General features: G+C 35.8%; 1 protein-coding gene and 1 non-coding gene across 2 annotated transcripts; one reads left to right on the forward strand and one right to left on the reverse strand.

Annotated features, from left to right (window-relative positions):
• Positions 1-139: 139 nt before the first annotated feature.
• TRNAP-UGG lies at positions 140-213 on the reverse strand. Its single transcript has one exon. It is a non-coding gene; the product is annotated as a tRNA-Pro (tRNA).
• Positions 214-1,539: 1,326 nt separating this feature from the next.
• On the forward strand, positions 1,540-7,699 carry LOC123420796 (30S ribosomal protein S18, chloroplastic). The gene has a single exon (XM_045107434.1). The coding sequence runs from the start codon at positions 1,599-1,601 to the stop codon at positions 2,109-2,111; it is 513 nt and encodes a 170-aa protein (XP_044963369.1). The 5' UTR covers positions 1,540-1,598; the 3' UTR covers positions 2,112-7,699.
• Positions 7,700-17,128: the final 9,429 nt, after the last annotated feature.

The following is a 17,128-nucleotide window of genomic DNA, read 5'->3' on the forward strand; positions in this document are numbered from 1 at the left end:
TTTCATTCATTCAAAAAGAAAATCTTTTTCTATTCCTAATGTATCTCACGTACGTATAGTCTCCACAAATTCCAGTTATACCCACTTTACTTTAATTGATCTCGTTGCTACTGCCTATAAAGAAGAAAGAAGTAATAGGTAGGGATGACAGGATTTGAACCTGTGACATTTTGTACCCAAAACAAACGCGCTACCAAGCTGCGCTACATCCCTTTTCCAAATTAAATTGTTGTGCAATGCCATTGTACACAATTCCTGTCTTCTTTTCCACATCATAATTTTCTTATTCTTTCTCTATCTATATATAGAACCCTCGTGTCATTTCTTCTTTTTGGTCTCATATAATTAAGGAATTATATACAGCTAAAATCCAATAGAATTTCGCCTATAAAAGAAAGATTACTTTTCCTTGATAATATATAGGAAGAAGGGGTCATCTTTTTATTTTTTAGGGATAGGACAATTTCGGAAAATTTCGTCGATTATGGTTCAGTTTATATATAGCATAAGTTTATGATCATATATGTATTCCAACAAGGAAGGAGGATTTTCAATGCGGGATATAAAAACATATCTCTCTGTAGCACCCGTGCTAAGTACTCTATGGTTTGGTGCTTTAGCAGGTTTATTGATAGAAATTAATCGTTTATTCCCGGATGCTTTGTCATTCCCTTTTTTTTAATTCTAGTTATTGCTATGGGAGGGATAGATTTCTTCGTGATATGACAAAATTTTATCTTATCCTTTTCAATCTTTTTTTAGTATCGGAAGGAAAAAGAAAGAAAAGATGGATTGGGTTGAACCTCAGAGTCATTAAAAATTTGGTAAACCCTATTTTTAAAAATAGAAATTCAATTTAAAGGGGTACCCAAGCTAAATCAGGCCTCAGAAATCAGAGCATAGAAAAAGGCGGGGCTGACTAATTAAATGAAAGGATTTCGAACCAAAATCTTTGCTAATTCGACAAGGATTGTATTCTTTAATTATTTCTCTATTTTTTATTACTTAATTTAAGAATAAAAAAAAATTATTCTAATGAATTTTATTCTTCTTCTTCGGATTCAAAATAGAAGAATAAAAGAATAAGTAGAAGAATTAAATTAAGTCAATCCAAAAGGAAAAGGAGGTTCATGGCCAAGGGAAAAGATGTTAGAATCAGAGTTATTTTGGAATGCATCAGTTGTGTTCGAAAAGGTGCCAATGAGGAATCGACGGGGATTTCTAGATATAGTACTCAAAAGAATCGCCACAATACACCCGGACAATTAGAATTCAAAAAATTTTGTCGTTATTGTCGCAAGCATACGACTCATCACGAAATAAAGAAATAGGAACATCGTGTATTCGATCTTTCCAAACAACAGAAAGAGTAAGAACTTCATATTTTATATATAAATAAAACATAGTATAGAATACAAAATACAAATCAACTCATCTGATTTCCGGTCGATATTATTTCATATGTATAGAGGGTATTCATATACTATAAATATGAATCAAATAAGATATGGATCAAAGAAAAACTACTTCTTCTGGATCCTAAATTAATAAAATAAAGAAGTGCATTTTCCAATTTTAAATTAAATAAGGAATAAATCATGTATACATCTAAACAACCTTTTCTTAAATCTAAGCAACCCTTTAGTAAATCCAAGCAAACTTTTAATAAATCCAAGCAACCCTTTCGTAAATCCAAGCAAACTTTTCGTAAATTCAAACAACCTTTTCGTAAATCTAAACAACCTTTTCGTAGGCGTCCCCGGATTGGCCCGGGAGATCGAATTGATTATAGAAACATGAGTTTAATTAATAGATTTATTAGTGAACAAGGAAAAATATTATCGAGACGAATAAATAGATTAACCTTGAAACAACAACGATTAATTACTCTTGCTATAAAACAGGCTCGTATTTTATCTTTTTTACCGTTTCGTAACTATGAGAACGAAAAACAATTTCAAGCCCAGTCAATTTCAATAATTACAGGTTCTAGACCCAGAAAAAATAGACATATTCCTCAATTAACGCAAAAGTACAATTCCAATCGAAACTTAAGAAACTACAACCAAAATTTAAGAAACAACAACCGGAACTTAAGTTCCGATTGTTGATGTTTTATTCGAATTCGCAAGGGCCAGACCTATATATATTATAAAGAAAGTAATCCAGCTCGTCGATTCCTACCACTTAATCTTAATTTATTGTATCTTCCCGGAGTTCCCTCTCCGGGAATTCATCTTTTATTATTCCAGTATATTACTTTATTTATACCTTTAATTGATGATCTTTATTTTATTGGAAATCGTGTAAAGATTATTTGGATTTGATACAGCTACTTGTGCAAGCATTTTACGATTAAGAATCAATTTCTTCTTGTACAGGTTGTGTATTAATTTACTATAACTATCGAATACTTTATATACCCGCGTTGCTGCGTTTATCCGAGTGATCCACAAACGACGAAAATCCCTCTTTTGCCTACCTCTATCTCGATGAGAGGAAACAAAAGCTCTTTTTACTTGTTGGGTAATCATTCGATTAAGTCTTAAATGAGCCCCTCTAAAGTTTGAGGCAAATGAACGCATTTTTGTTCGTCGTCTCCGGGCTATATATCCTCGCGGAACTCTGGTCATTGAATCAAATTAACCTTAATGAATAACTAATGATTTCTCTTCTTTTAGCCACCCTTTTTCTCATTAATAACAAAACTAATTATTCCGATATATAAAATATTAATTCCAATGGCTTTTGCTATAGTAACCTTCCCAACCACGATTTTTTATTCCACTCCGTTCAGTTATTTCTATACGAAATAACAAATTCATTCTAAATAATACTAAAAAAAATAGTGGGTTCCATCGTTTCTATGGTTCCCTTTTAAACGGTGAGGCCCTCTCTATACACCGGAGCCCTTTCTTTCATCAAAAAGTATTACGAACTTGTATAGTTCACATTCTTTGGCTCTACCTATCCATTATAGAGTAAATAGCTCTTTTCACAATAAGAGTTATCCATACAGTGACGGTATTTAATTATGAAAGTTGGCTAAGTAGCTGACCCTGTTAGTCCGTTCTTTATAAGATAAAAGAGCATAAGCCTTTTTCTTTTTATTACTATTTCCTCCGCTTAATGGATAACCATTTGCTACCAATGGGAGAATTGCTTCTTATTTCCAAATTTAGATAATTCGATTTGCACCAAAGGAAACCAGAAATTCCATATACCATAGAAATCTAGGATAGAGAAGCTATATCCTATTCATTGGTACTAATCAGGGATACTTCAAATTTTTTTTATATTTGTTTGAAGTCATGATCTGAACGAGTCGCACATACACCCTAGCACATGTTCCTCGACGCTGAGGGCATCCTTTAAGCGCAGCCGTTTTTCTAGCATTTCGTATTGGCTGTCTTGCGTTTCTAATAAGTTGTTTAACCGTTGGCATGTTGTATGTATATAGAAAAAAATGGATTGGTTTAGATCCATCTTAACCTGATGATTGCTCATCATGAAGTCTTTCTATTTTCTATTAAATCGAGGAAAACACGAATTTAGCTGTGAAATAACTTTACAAGAAATCCGGACACTACCAATCCTTAAACATTTCCGGAAACCACACTGGATCAGTATCGCAGTGCTTGTCAATCATTTCATCCCCTACAATATCGACAAGTCCATAAGCTTTGGCTTCGTCTGCTGACATAAAAACATCCCTTTCCATGTCTTCGGATACAACCCAAAAAGGCTTGCCTGTTCTTAGTGCATAAACCCTTGTGATCATTTCGCGAACTTTGTGTAACTCTTCTACTTCTAGTAAAAATTCTGGTGTCCTTGCCCGATAATAAGCACTAGCAGGTTGGTGAAGCATAATCCTCGCGTGAGGGAATGCTATACGCTTGGCGGGTTCTCCTCCAAGCAGAATGAAGGACGCCATGGACGCGGCTATTCCGAGGCATATTGTATATATATCTGGTGTCACCGTTTGCATCGTATCAAAAATAGCCATTCCTGAGATTAGCCAACCGCCTGGGGAGTTTATAAACAAAAAAATATCACTAATTCCATCTTCTATACTCAGATATACCATGAGACCTGTAATATGATTCGTGATCTCGCAACGAATCTCTTGACCTAAAAAAAGTGTCCTTTCTCGATACATAACATTGTATAAGTCAACCCAAGTCGCTTCTTCATCTCCAGGAATCCGGTAAGGTACTTTTGGAACACCAATGGGCATATTAGATTAATATTATTAAATTTAAGTAAGAAACACTTTAATATGGAAACGTAAGAATGGAACAGAAAGAAAGAATCTGCAGTTTATTGTCTTAATTTTTATTCTTATTCTATTCTATTTTATTCTTATTCTATTCTATATGAATACTATAGATTCTATTAATACATAGATGGAAAGGTTATACATATAAGAAAGGTAAGACAGATTGAATAAAGAAAAAGGAATGGGTGATTCGAATGCTAAACAAAGAGGGGTAGCGATCTATTCTTCGTTTTTTCCAAATTGGCCAAGTTACCCATTGCATATTGGCACTTATCGAGTATAGAATAGATCTGCTTCTCTTTCTTCTTATGAACAGAATTGGCTTCTTATTTTTAATGGAATGAAATAAATATTCGCGCTTTCTGACACAGAATCCCCTAGAAGGGTTAGGTACAATGGATAATCTTTTTCAATGCGATAAAATAAAGCGACATCGTGTCTATTTTTCTTTGCTAAAGGGGTATTTCCATGGGTTTGCCTTGGTATCGTGTTCATACTGTCGTATTGAATGATCCGGGTCGATTGCTTGCGGTGCATATAATGCACACAGCTCTAGTTTCTGGTTGGGCTGGCTCAATGGCTTTATACGAATTAGCAGTTTTTGATCCCTCTGATCCTGTTCTGGATCCAATGTGGAGACAAGGTATGTTCGTAATTCCCTTCATGACTCGTTTAGGAATAACGGATTCGTGGGGTGGTTGGAGTATTTCAGGAGGAACTGTAACAAATCCGGGTATTTGGAGTTATGAAGGTGTGGCAGCTACGCATATTGTGTTTTCTGGCTTGTGTTTCTTGGCAGCGATCTGGCATTGGGTATATTGGGACCTAGAAATATTCTCTGATGAGCGGACGGGAAAACCCTCTTTGGATTTGCCCAAGATCTTTGGAATTCATTTATTTCTTGCAGGGGTGGCTTGCTTTGGCTTTGGGGCATTTCATGTAACGGGTTTGTATGGTCCTGGGATATGGGTATCCGATCCTTATGGACTAACTGGAAAAGTACAAGCTGTAAATCCAGCGTGGGGTGCAGAAGGTTTTGATCCTTTTGTTCCGGGGGGAATAGCTTCTCATCATATTGCTGCGGGTACATTGGGTATATTAGCGGGCTTATTCCATCTTAGTGTCCGTCCGCCTCAACGTCTATATAAAGGATTACGTATGGGCAATATTGAAACTGTACTTTCCAGTAGTATCGCTGCTGTTTTTTTTGCAGCTTTCGTAGTTGCTGGAACTATGTGGTATGGGTCAGCAACGACCCCAATCGAATTATTTGGGCCTACTCGTTATCAGTGGGATCAGGGATACTTTCAGCAAGAAATATATCGAAGAGTTAGCAATGGTTTAGCCGAAAATCTTAGTTTATCAGAAGCTTGGTCTAAAATTCCCGAAAAATTAGCCTTTTATGATTATATTGGTAATAATCCGGCAAAAGGGGGATTATTCAGAGCGGGCTCAATGGACAATGGGGATGGAATAGCTGTTGGATGGTTAGGACATCCCGTCTTTAGAGATAAAGAAGGACGTGAGCTTTTTGTACGCCGTATGCCTACTTTTTTTGAAACATTTCCGGTTGTTTTGGTAGATGAGGAGGGAATTGTTAGAGCGGACGTTCCTTTTAGAAGAGCAGAATCCAAATATAGTGTTGAACAAGTAGGCGTAACGGTGGAGTTCTATGGTGGCGAACTTAATGGAGTAAATTATTCTGATCCTGCTACTGTAAAAAAATATGCGAGGCGTTCTCAATTAGGGGAAATTTTTGAATTAGACCGGGCTACTTTGAAATCCGATGGTGTTTTTCGCAGCAGTCCAAGGGGTTGGTTCACTTTTGGTCATGCTACCTTTGCTTTGCTCTTCTTTTTCGGACACATTTGGCATGGCGCTAGAACATTGTTCCGAGATGTTTTTGCTGGTATTGATCCAGATTTGGATGCTCAAGTGGAATTTGGAACATTCCAAAAAGTGGGAGATCCAACTACAAAGAAACAGGCAGTCTGATACACATTGTTATGGTATCTTTCACCTCTCTTTTTTGATTTGACATCTCCCATCCTTTCTTTGACTCTTTTTCTTTCTTTATATGGGAAATTCTCCCAAATGACAAATGAATAGGTGTGGAAGTTATAATTGTAAATAAACCACGATCGAATCTATGGAAGCATTGGTTTATACGTTCCTTTTAGTTTCGACTTTAGGGATAATTTTTTTCGCTATCTTCTTCCGAGAACCACCTAAGGTTCCACCAACTCCAACTAAAAGAATAAAATAATTTCATTTAAGTAAGAAGTCTCCCAGATAGGGGGACTTCTTACTTAAATTAGTCTCCGTGTTCTTCGAATGGATCTCTTAATTGTTGAGAGGGTTGCCCAAACGCGGTATATAAGGCATACCCAGTAAAGCTTACAAGTAAACCAGATATGGAGATGGCGACTAAAGTTGCTGTTTCCATTTTTATAGAATTTCAAGATTACAATGGATCTACGAAAAGATCGTGTATTTACAACTACAACGGAATAGTATACAAAGTCAACACCAATGATTAAATATAATTTATGGCTACACAAACCGTTGAAGATAGTTCTAAACCTAGGCCAAAACGAACTGGTGCAGGTAGTTTACTGAAACCCTTGAATTCGGAATATGGGAAAGTCGCCCCGGGTTGGGGGACTACTCCTTTTATGGGGGTCGCAATGGCTTTATTCGCTATATTCCTATCTATCATTTTAGAAATTTATAATTCTTCCATTTTACTGGATGGAATTTTAACCAATTAGGTTTCTACTAACTAAAACTAGGAAGTCAGAGTTTTTCCATCCAAAAAAGCCTTTCTAGTTTAAGCTCTACATTTCTAGATATTATGGTAGTTCGACCGCGGAATTTTTTTGTTTCGGTATCTCTGGAATATGAGTGTGTGACTTGTTAGAATTGATCCTATTGATAATACATAGAAAGGGCCTGTTATCTCTATCAAGATGATTCTAATTCGTCAGATATTATTTATTCTAGTATCTGGAACACGAAATAGATAGAGTGGATCAAAAAAAATGGAACTATGATTCATACTCACTATTAAGACCTCGCAACCAGACTGAAAAATTCAAGTAGTTCTTAAATAAAAATAAAAAAGAAATTTTCTTCCTTACAATTTTGTTTGCCCAAAAGACAACTTTTTTTCTATCGATTTTGTCGAGTCATTACACTGATTCAATTTCAATAAATGATTATCAAGCGGTTCTTATTCGAAGAACCCTTGCCTTTTGTTTAGCTTGAGACTAAATCATCGTGGCTCTAGTATGAATCTAAGGTTTTAATTGAACTGATTCATAGGATCACAACAAGATAATTTCTATATTACGCATAAAAAAAAATCCAAAATAGGGAAGAGAAAAGTCAAGAAGCCTCTAATGACCAACATAAGGGAAAGGAAGAAAGAAAGACGCGCCAACTTGAGATTTTTTGGCATTATCATCACAAAGAAGATATTCCGGATTTTTTTTATTTGCTATCTTCAAGGCAAATCGACCCGATTCAGTGGCTGATGAAGTTTTGAACCTTTTTTCTAATATTCGTTGAAAATTTGTGTGTTTCTGCTTGAGCCGTACGAGATGAAATTTTCATATACGGCTCTTAGAGGGGGGCGTGGGTTAGTTACCTATCTCAATAAAGTATATGATTGGTTTGAGGAACGTCTTGAGATTCAGGCAATTGCGGATGATATAACTAGTAAATATGTTCCTCCCCATGTCAACATATTTTATTGTTTAGGGGGAATTACACTTACTTGTTTTCTAGTACAAGTCGCTACCGGTTTTGCTATGACTTTTTACTACCGACCAACCGTTACAGAGGCTTTTTCCTCGGTTCAATACATAATGACCGAGGCCAACTTTGGTTGGTTAATCCGATCAGTTCATCGATGGTCAGCAAGTATGATGGTTTTAATGATGATCCTGCATGTATTTCGTGTGTATCTCACAGGGGGATTTAAAAAACCCCGTGAATTAACTTGGGTGACAGGTGTGGTTTTGGCTGTTTTGACTGCATCATTTGGTGTAACTGGTTATTCTTTGCCTTGGGATCAAATTGGCTATTGGGCAGTCAAAATTGTGACAGGTGTACCTGACGCCATTCCGGTAATAGGATCGCCTTTAGTGGAGTTATTACGCGGAAGTGCTAGTGTGGGCCAATCCACTTTGACTCGTTTTTATAGTTTACATACCTTTGTACTGCCTCTGCTTACTGCCGTATTTATGTTAATGCACTTTCCAATGATACGTAAGCAAGGTATTTCGGGTCCTTTATAGGGAAGGCATATCATAGAGAATTCTAATTCTCATATATCATATCGGGTAGGTTGTGGTATTTCATTGCTACAAGCATGGGTTATTGTAAAATAACACATGTCATTTGGATACTTCTCTTCAACTCCGAAGTATTTTTATACGATACAAATAGTTGAAGTTAATTTTACGAAAGAAAAAAGGCGGATTATGGGAGTGTGTGACTTGAATTATTGATTTGGCCATGCAGATAAAGAATTGGATCTGCCACATTAGAATTCACAACCAAAGGTGTCTCCGCATCCAATCAACATGTAAGTCCCCTACCTAGGAAGGATAGGCTGGTTCACTTGAGGAGAATATCTTCTATGATCATACCGCAACCATGTCATCCATGAACAGGCTCCGTAAGATCCCATAGAGTGGAAATGGAATCAGTCATGTGACATGATCCAATTCTCTATTTATTACACTTACCTTTTTATTATAGTATGGAAATGCATTCATTTTCTTTGCATCGATTGTGATCCGCAATACTATCGGAGTAAAAGAAGGGATCTAAGGAAGAATGTAGGCTAAACTTTTTGATTTTTTATTAGTAACAAGTAAATATTTTGTTTGGAGGTAAGAAACTTGCGATATTGAGGGGATAAATACCAACTAATCAAGAGACATGAGACAATCCACAAAGCAATTGATCATGATCAAATTTGTAAGCCCACTTGGATATTGAGCATTTACCCATAAGAATAGGATTATTTTCAATGAGTAGTGGTAGGTGCAACTTTGGAAAAGAGAATCTGATAAAGCTTTTTTTGTCTAGAGTCATTGAGTCATTATATACCTTAATTCTATTAAGGATCTTCCGCGGTCTTATTTCTTTCACTCTTGCTCGAGCCGGATGATGATAAATTCTCATGTCCGGTTCCTTTGGGGGATGGATCCTAAAGAGTTCACCTATCCCAATAACAAAGAAACCAGACTTAAATGATCCTGTATTAAGAGCTAAATTAGCTAAAGGGATGGGACATAATTATTACGGGGAACCCGCATGGCCCAACGATCTTTTATATATTTTTCCAGTAGTAATTCTAGGTACTATTGCATGTAATGTAGGTTTAGCGGTTCTCGAGCCATCAATGATTGGTGAACCGGCAGACCCGTTTGCAACTCCTTTGGAAATATTACCCGAGTGGTACTTCTTTCCCGTGTTTCAAATACTCCGTACGGTACCCAATAAGTTATTGGGCGTTCTCTTAATGGTTTCTGTGCCAACAGGCTTATTGACAGTACCTTTTCTAGAGAATGTCAATAAATTCCAAAATCCATTTCGCCGCCCAGTAGCTACGACCGTTTTTTTAATCGGTACTGTAGTAGCTCTTTGGTTAGGTATTGGAGCAACACTACCCATTGATAAATCGTTAACTTTAGGTCTTTTTTAGATTTTTTTTGATTCATTCAACCATGAAGTACCATAGGTATCTAGGAAATAGTTACTTCCAAGTAGAATCTTCCCTAGATACCTAAAATCCATTTTATTATTTTATTATGATCCATTTCGCGAAAATATAGATTGTACCAAAGATGCAAAATTGTTTTCTTTTTTCTTTTTATTCTATTCTAACTCGAAAAAGAAGAAGAAAAAAAATTGCAATGGATTTAAAACGAGAGTTTATTCTTAAGTAAATCAATTGGGAGATGCTTCTCTAGAGTGTCCCATATATGTTTTCTATCTTCCATACGAAAACTGTCAATTCTCATAAGATCTTCTTCAGTCTTACTCAAAAGGTCCAATAGTGTATGTATATTGGCCCTTTTTAGACAATTATATGTTCTAGAAGTTAATTCTAATTGATCAATAAAAATACAATTCAATGGAATTCCTTTTTTGTTTTTCTTTAGATTAGTTAATCTTTTTTGAAAAGTAAAAAGGGGTGGAGTAAACCTGTTTTTATTTTCTTCGAAACTAGTGCCCTCTTCCTCGGCGTGTAGAAAAGGAAGAAATAAATCAATCAAATTACGAGAAGCCTCATAAAGCGCTTCCTTAGGGGTTAAACTTCCATTAGTCCATATTTCTAGAAAAAGTATCTCGTGTTTTTCATTTCCATTCCCACAAGAAAAAATACTATAATTCACATTTCGAACAGGCATGGATACAGCATCTATAGGATAACTTCCATCTTGATAGTTCTTTCTGAGTTCTGTCTGATATCCACGATCTCTCTTGATCTGTAAATCAATACAGAAATCAATGGGCTCTGTCAAGTTAGCTATAGGTTGTGCCGTATCAACGGTTTCTACGGAAGGCGGTAAGATGATATCTTGAGCAGTTATGTATCTAGGACCTTTGACGCAAATTGATGCGTCTCTAACTCCATAGAGATTACTTCTCAATACAATTTCTTTCAAATTTAGTAAAATTTCTTGTACGGATTCTTCAATACCTGCTATTGTAGAATATTCGTGTGGCACGCTCCCAAATTTTGCACGTGTGATACATGTTCCTTCTATTTCGCCAAGTAAAGCTCTTCGCAAGGCAATACCAACGGTGTCCGCTTGACCTTTTCTAAGCGGGGACAGAATGAAACGACCATAATAAAGACGCTTACTATCTACTCTTGATTCAACACACTTCCACTGTAGTGTTTGAGTGGATCCTGCTACCTCCTCTCGAACCATAATAGACTAGTATTATTATTTTATCATTGAATCGTTTATTTCTCTTGAAAGTTGAAAGCGGGTTAATTCTTTTACAGACGTCTTTTTTTAGGTGGTCGACATCCATTATGCGGCATAGGTGTTACATCGCGTATACAACTTAATCGCACACCACTTTTAGCAATGGCTCGTAATGCGGCATCTCTTCCACTACCAGCGCCCTTTACCATAACTTCTGCTCGTTGCAAACCTACTGTACGAATAGCATCTACTGCTGTTCTTTGACCAGCATAGGGTGATGCTTTTCTTGAGCTTTTGAATCCACAAGTACCGGCCGAGGACCAGAAAACCACCCGACCTTGTGGGTCTGTAACAGTTATAATGGTATTGTTGAAACTAGCTTGAACATGAATAACCCCTTTTGTTATTCTACGTGCACTCTTCCGTAAACTAAAACGTGCATTCCTACGTAAACCAATACGCACTTTCTTACGTGAACCAATTTTTGGTATAGCTTTTGCCATATTTTATTATCTCATAAATATGAGTTAGAAATAAAAAAAAAGATACAAAGATATCCGTTTCAGGGTAAAATACACCCTTTACTTTAATTATTTGAAATTATTTTATTTGGAATTGGAACATTTCCGCGGGTACTTTTTTTTTACTTTTTAGACAGTAAAGTTCTTTTTCGAAAGATTACCCCTGTCTTTGTTTATGCTTCGGATTAGAGCAAATCACTCTAATTCGTCCACGCCTACGAATCAGTCGACATTTTGTACAAATTTTACGAACGGAAGCTCTTATTTTCATATTTCCGTATCCTTTTTTAAACTATGAATCTAATATTTTGGAAAAAAATAAGTCTCTTCGCTTGAATTTTAGAACTTAGAATTTATTACCCTAGAAAAAAAAAAGAAAAACCTAATCCTTTGAATCTTTGGTATTCTTCAAATCTTCGCTATCCTTCAAATCTTCGCTATCCTTCGAGTCTTCGATACGCTTCGAATCCTTATGGGGAAGTCTATAAATTATACGTCCCTTGCTTGAATCATAACGACTTACTTCAATTTTGACCCTATCCCCCATCAGTATTCGTATAGAACTAGACCGGATCTTTCCTGAAATATAGCCTAGGATGATGGTGTCATTCTCTAGCCGAACGCGGAACATTCCATTGGGTAGGGCTTCCGTAACTAAACCTTCAAAAGTAACTTTTGCTTCTCTCGGGTTTTTTTTTTCTCTCCTATTTTTTTTTTCTGTCATATTTTTTTCTCCTATTTTTCCATTTTTATTTTCAAAATAGGAAGGGCGAGGTAGAATTCGAGCACTATAGGCGGGGCGATTACCATATATAACATAAGACTTCTCCCCCAATTCTGTTTAGTCGAGCTTCTCGATCTGTCATTATCCCTCGAGAAGTAGAAAGAATAGCAATTCCCATTCCACCCAAAACTTTAGGAATTCCTTGATAGTTGGTATAAATTCGTAAGCCGGGTCGGCTAATACGCTTTAAAAAAGTTCTTGTTCTATATATTCCTTTTCGAGTCTTTCTCTTTTGATGTCGCAAAGTTGAAACCAAGAAATATCTGTTACGTTCCTGATGTTTCCGAACACTTTCAAGAAAACCCTCTCGTAGAAGTATTTTAACAATGTTTTCGGTAATATTTGTAGATACTACTCGAACTGTTCCTTTTTTATTCATGTCCGCGTTTCTTATAGAAGTTAGTAAATCAGCAATAGTGTCCTTGCCCATAAGACTCTAATTCTAGGTTCCTCCTAATTTTTCTATAATCAACATGTTTTCTTTTTTTTTCTTTTCATTTTGGATTTTAAAACATATACGTAAAACACAATCTACTAATATTAATTCTTTGATCTAAATTTCGCCTACTAGTATTTATAATACTTCAGGAGCTAATGAAACTATTTTGGTAAAATTCAATTCTCTCAATTCCTCGGCAATCGCGCCAAAAACTCGAGTTCCTTTTGGGTTGCCTTTTTGATCAATTATAACCGCAGCATTGTCATCATAGCGGATTATTATACCGTCTTCGCATTTGAATTCTTTACATGTACGTACAATTACAGCTCGAATTACTTCGGATCTTTCTAGAGGCATTTGGGGCAATGCGTCTTTGATTACAGCAACAATAACATCACCAATACGAGCATATCGCTGATTACCAGCAGCTCCTATGACTCGAATACACATCAATTTTCGAGCTCCACTATTGTCTGCTACATTTAAAAGGGTCTGAGGTTGAATCATATTATTTTGATTTCAATTTGTTATTTCAATGCAAAAGGATGAAAGAAATATTGTCTTTCCAGAAAGAAAAACCGGGCATTTTTTTTCTTCCATACCCCTTTTAGGGTTCTATATCTCTAATCGAATAAATTGACTTCGTATGGGCATTTTACTGGCCGCTATGGAGATAGCTGCTCTAGCTACAGTTTCAGATACTCCCCCCATTTCATAAAGTATACGACCTGGTTTAACAACGGCTACCCAATATTCGGGGGACCCCTTTCCCGAGCCCATACGTGTTTCCGTGGGTCTTAGTGTAACCGGTTTGTCGGGAAATATACGTACCCATATTTTTCCACCACGACGTGCATATCGTGTTATTGCTCTTCGTCCTGCTTCTATCTGTCTCGCCGTGATCCAAGCGGGTTCAAGTGCTTGAAGAGCATATCTACCAAAACAAATACGATTGCCTCGGAAGGATTTTCCTTTCATTCTTCCTCTATGTTGTTTGCGAAATCTGGTTCTTTTGGGGTTATAGTCGATGGTTCTCTTTCTTAGTTCCATCTCTACTCCAAAACTGGACATGAGAGTTTCTTCTCATCCAGCTCCTCGCGAATGGAATGAGAAAGCATGTAAATAAATTTCTCTAATTCCATAATATTTAAAAATATTACGGTACGGATAGATACACATTAATAGATAATAGAAAAAGTTAGGTTTTTTTTTTATTTTTATATTGAATTTGTTAAAACAGAAAAATATAATATATAGTCAAAAAAGAAGATCTAGAATATATCCAGATGTGTGTGGATATTTATCTAAATTCTATATTTATAGATAATAATGTAGTCCTTCTAAAAAATATCCTTATTTTTACTCTTATTGAATCGCGGTAAAGTATTCTAATTCAATAAGAATTTCGCGGGCGAATATTTACTCTTTCCTGTCTTATTTGTTAATTTATAAACTTACCAAATAAGACAATTTTTTTGGTTTGTTCCGCCATCCCACCCAATGAAGTGTTAGGATTCTTTTCAATAAAATCCTATGGAATCATAGGTTCTGTCGTTCCCACTGCTTCTCCTTGAATGGTTAGGTCTGAATCCCGCAACGGAGCTTCCAAAAAATTTCTTTCCGAGTTAATTTTCTCAGTTTTATTAACCCGGGCGGCTCTTTATTATTGCTTAAAATTTGTAGTTCTTCTTTCAAGTTACAATTTTTCATTCTCTATTAGTTTTATTATATTGATGCTTTTTCACATTGCCTTTTATGATGTAATTCATAGACCATACACAGTGGAATTCTATATCTTATTTATTTCCTCTTCCTTCTTTCTATCATCCCTCCCTTTATCCACATCCCTTTAGTTTTGCTTCACAACCTAGAATCCCATTTTTTTTTTAGATAAAAAAGTGCAGTTGCTACAACTATATGACACATCTACTCATTTATGATAGAGGTATTTATTCATATAGTGACTGTTTCTTAGTTAGGATCTCGACAATACGAAGCAATAGGTTGGTTATTAGTATTAGTTAATTTTCTATAATTACTAAGTTTTTTTCTTTAAAAAAGAAAAAAAAATAACGAGTCACACACTAAGCATAGCAATTATATTAAATGATTTATCAATTTTCATTAAATCTTATAGAAAGAGGTAGAATTTCTTCTTTTGCAGGGATTTCAGGAAAAAAGTCTCTTGTCATTTTTTATTCTATCAATGGACAGAATTCGAAGACAAGATTAGTTATTCTTCGTCTACGAATATCCAAATTTTTACACCTAATACTCCATAGATAGTTCGAATTGGATAGCAGCAATAATCAATTTTAGCGCGGATTGTTTGGAGGGGAAGTCTGCCCCTTTTAATGGATTCGGCACGTGCAATTTCTTTTCCTCCGAGACGACCCGCAATTTTTACTTTTACTCCCCTTATATCTGCTTTTTTAGTTAATTCAATGGCTTTTTTCATTGCCTTTCGGAATGAAACTCTATTTTTTAATTGGAAAGCTATATATTCTGCAAGAATGTTAGGCTGTCTATAAGGTTCTTTAACTTTTTCGATAGAAATATTAAATCTCTGGTTTACAGAGTTAATTTCCTTTTGTAGATCTTTCTCTAATTCTTCGATTGCTCCTTTTTTCTTTAATAAATTTGGGAATCCAATATGGATTATGACGTGGATCGTATCGATTTCTTTTTGAATTTCTATATGTGTAATTACTTCGGAACTTGAACCTGAGTCCATTTTTCTATTATGTGTAATTACTTCGGAACTTGAGTCTGATTCTATTTTTCTATTCGAGCCCTTTTTCCTATTCTTTTGTATATAGTTCTTGATACAATCCCTTATTTTTTTATCTTCCTGTAGACCTTCAGAATAATTTTTTGGTTGTGCGAACCAAAAGGAATGGTGTTTTTGGGTTGTACCAAGTCTGAAACCGAGTGGATTTATTTTTTGTCCCATATTTTTCTATTCTATATTTTTTTTTACTGGGAATCGAAATCTTAGATGGATCTAAAGGTTATTTAGATTTCTTTACTATATTTAGTACAATTGTTATATGACACATGCTTTTTTTTATAGGGAAACTACGTCCTCGAGCTCGAGGTCTGAATTTCTTCATAATAGTACTCCTACTGACTTCGGCTTTAGTAATGAATAAATTCGCTTTGTCGAAATCCCTATAATGAGTTGCATTTGCGGCTGCCGAATAAACCAACTTTAAGATGGGATAAGATGCTCGATAGGGCATGAGGTTCAGTATCATAACAGTTTCCTCGTAGTAACGCCACCGAATCTCGTCAAGAACTCTTTGTGCTTTGAAAACAGACATAGGGATACGTTTTTGTGCTTTGAAAACTCTCTCGAACTTAAGTAGACGATCGGTTGGAACTTTCCTTGCGAGTTTCCTTAGCCCACTTTTCTTCTTCTTTATCCTAGGGATATACTTTACTAGTTTGAAACTTGTCATAAATAAGTTTATTCCCCGCCTACCTTTACTTTATTTTGAATCTTTTTTTTCTTCTTAATCTTTCTATTCAGAATTCAGTTAACGACGAGATTTAGTATCCTTTCTTGCATTTTCATAACTCGTAAAATGCCGAGTAGGCACGAATTCTCCCAATTTGCGACCTACCATAGGATTTGTTATGTAAATAGGTATATGTTCCTTTCCATTATGAATCGCAATTGTATGGCCAACCATTGTGGGTAGAATGCTAGATGCCCGGGACCACGTTACTATTGTTTCTTTCTCCTCCTTCATATTGACCTTTTCTATCTTTGCCAATAAATGATGAGCTACAAAAGGATTCGTTTTTTTTCGTGTCACAGCTGATTACTCCTTTTTTCCTTTTTAAAGAGTGGCATTCTATGTCCAATATCTCGATCGAAGTACGGAGGTCAGAATAAATAGAATAATGATCAACGGAAAAAAGAAAAAAATCCTTTAGCTGGATAAGGGGCGGATGTAGCCAAGTGGATCAAGGCAGTGGATTGTGAATCCACCATGCGCGGGTTCAATTCCCGTCGTTCGCCCATCGCATTATTGCAAATTCCAAAAATGCAATTTTCCATATTCCTAGTTACGTATTTACTTACGGCGACGAAGAATAAAACTATCGCTATATTTTTTCCTTTTCCTAGTTCTTCTTCCAAGC

Source organism: Hordeum vulgare, unplaced genomic scaffold, assembly GCF_904849725.1.
Source record: "Hordeum vulgare subsp. vulgare unplaced genomic scaffold, MorexV3_pseudomolecules_assembly, whole genome shotgun sequence".
NCBI classification, from domain to species: Eukaryota; Viridiplantae; Streptophyta; class Magnoliopsida; order Poales; family Poaceae; genus Hordeum; species Hordeum vulgare.

Coding starts and splice junctions, on each gene's coding strand:
- LOC123420796 (XM_045107434.1), top strand. CDS start 1,599: ATGTATACATCTAAACAACCTTTTCTTAAATCTAAGCAACCCTTTAGT.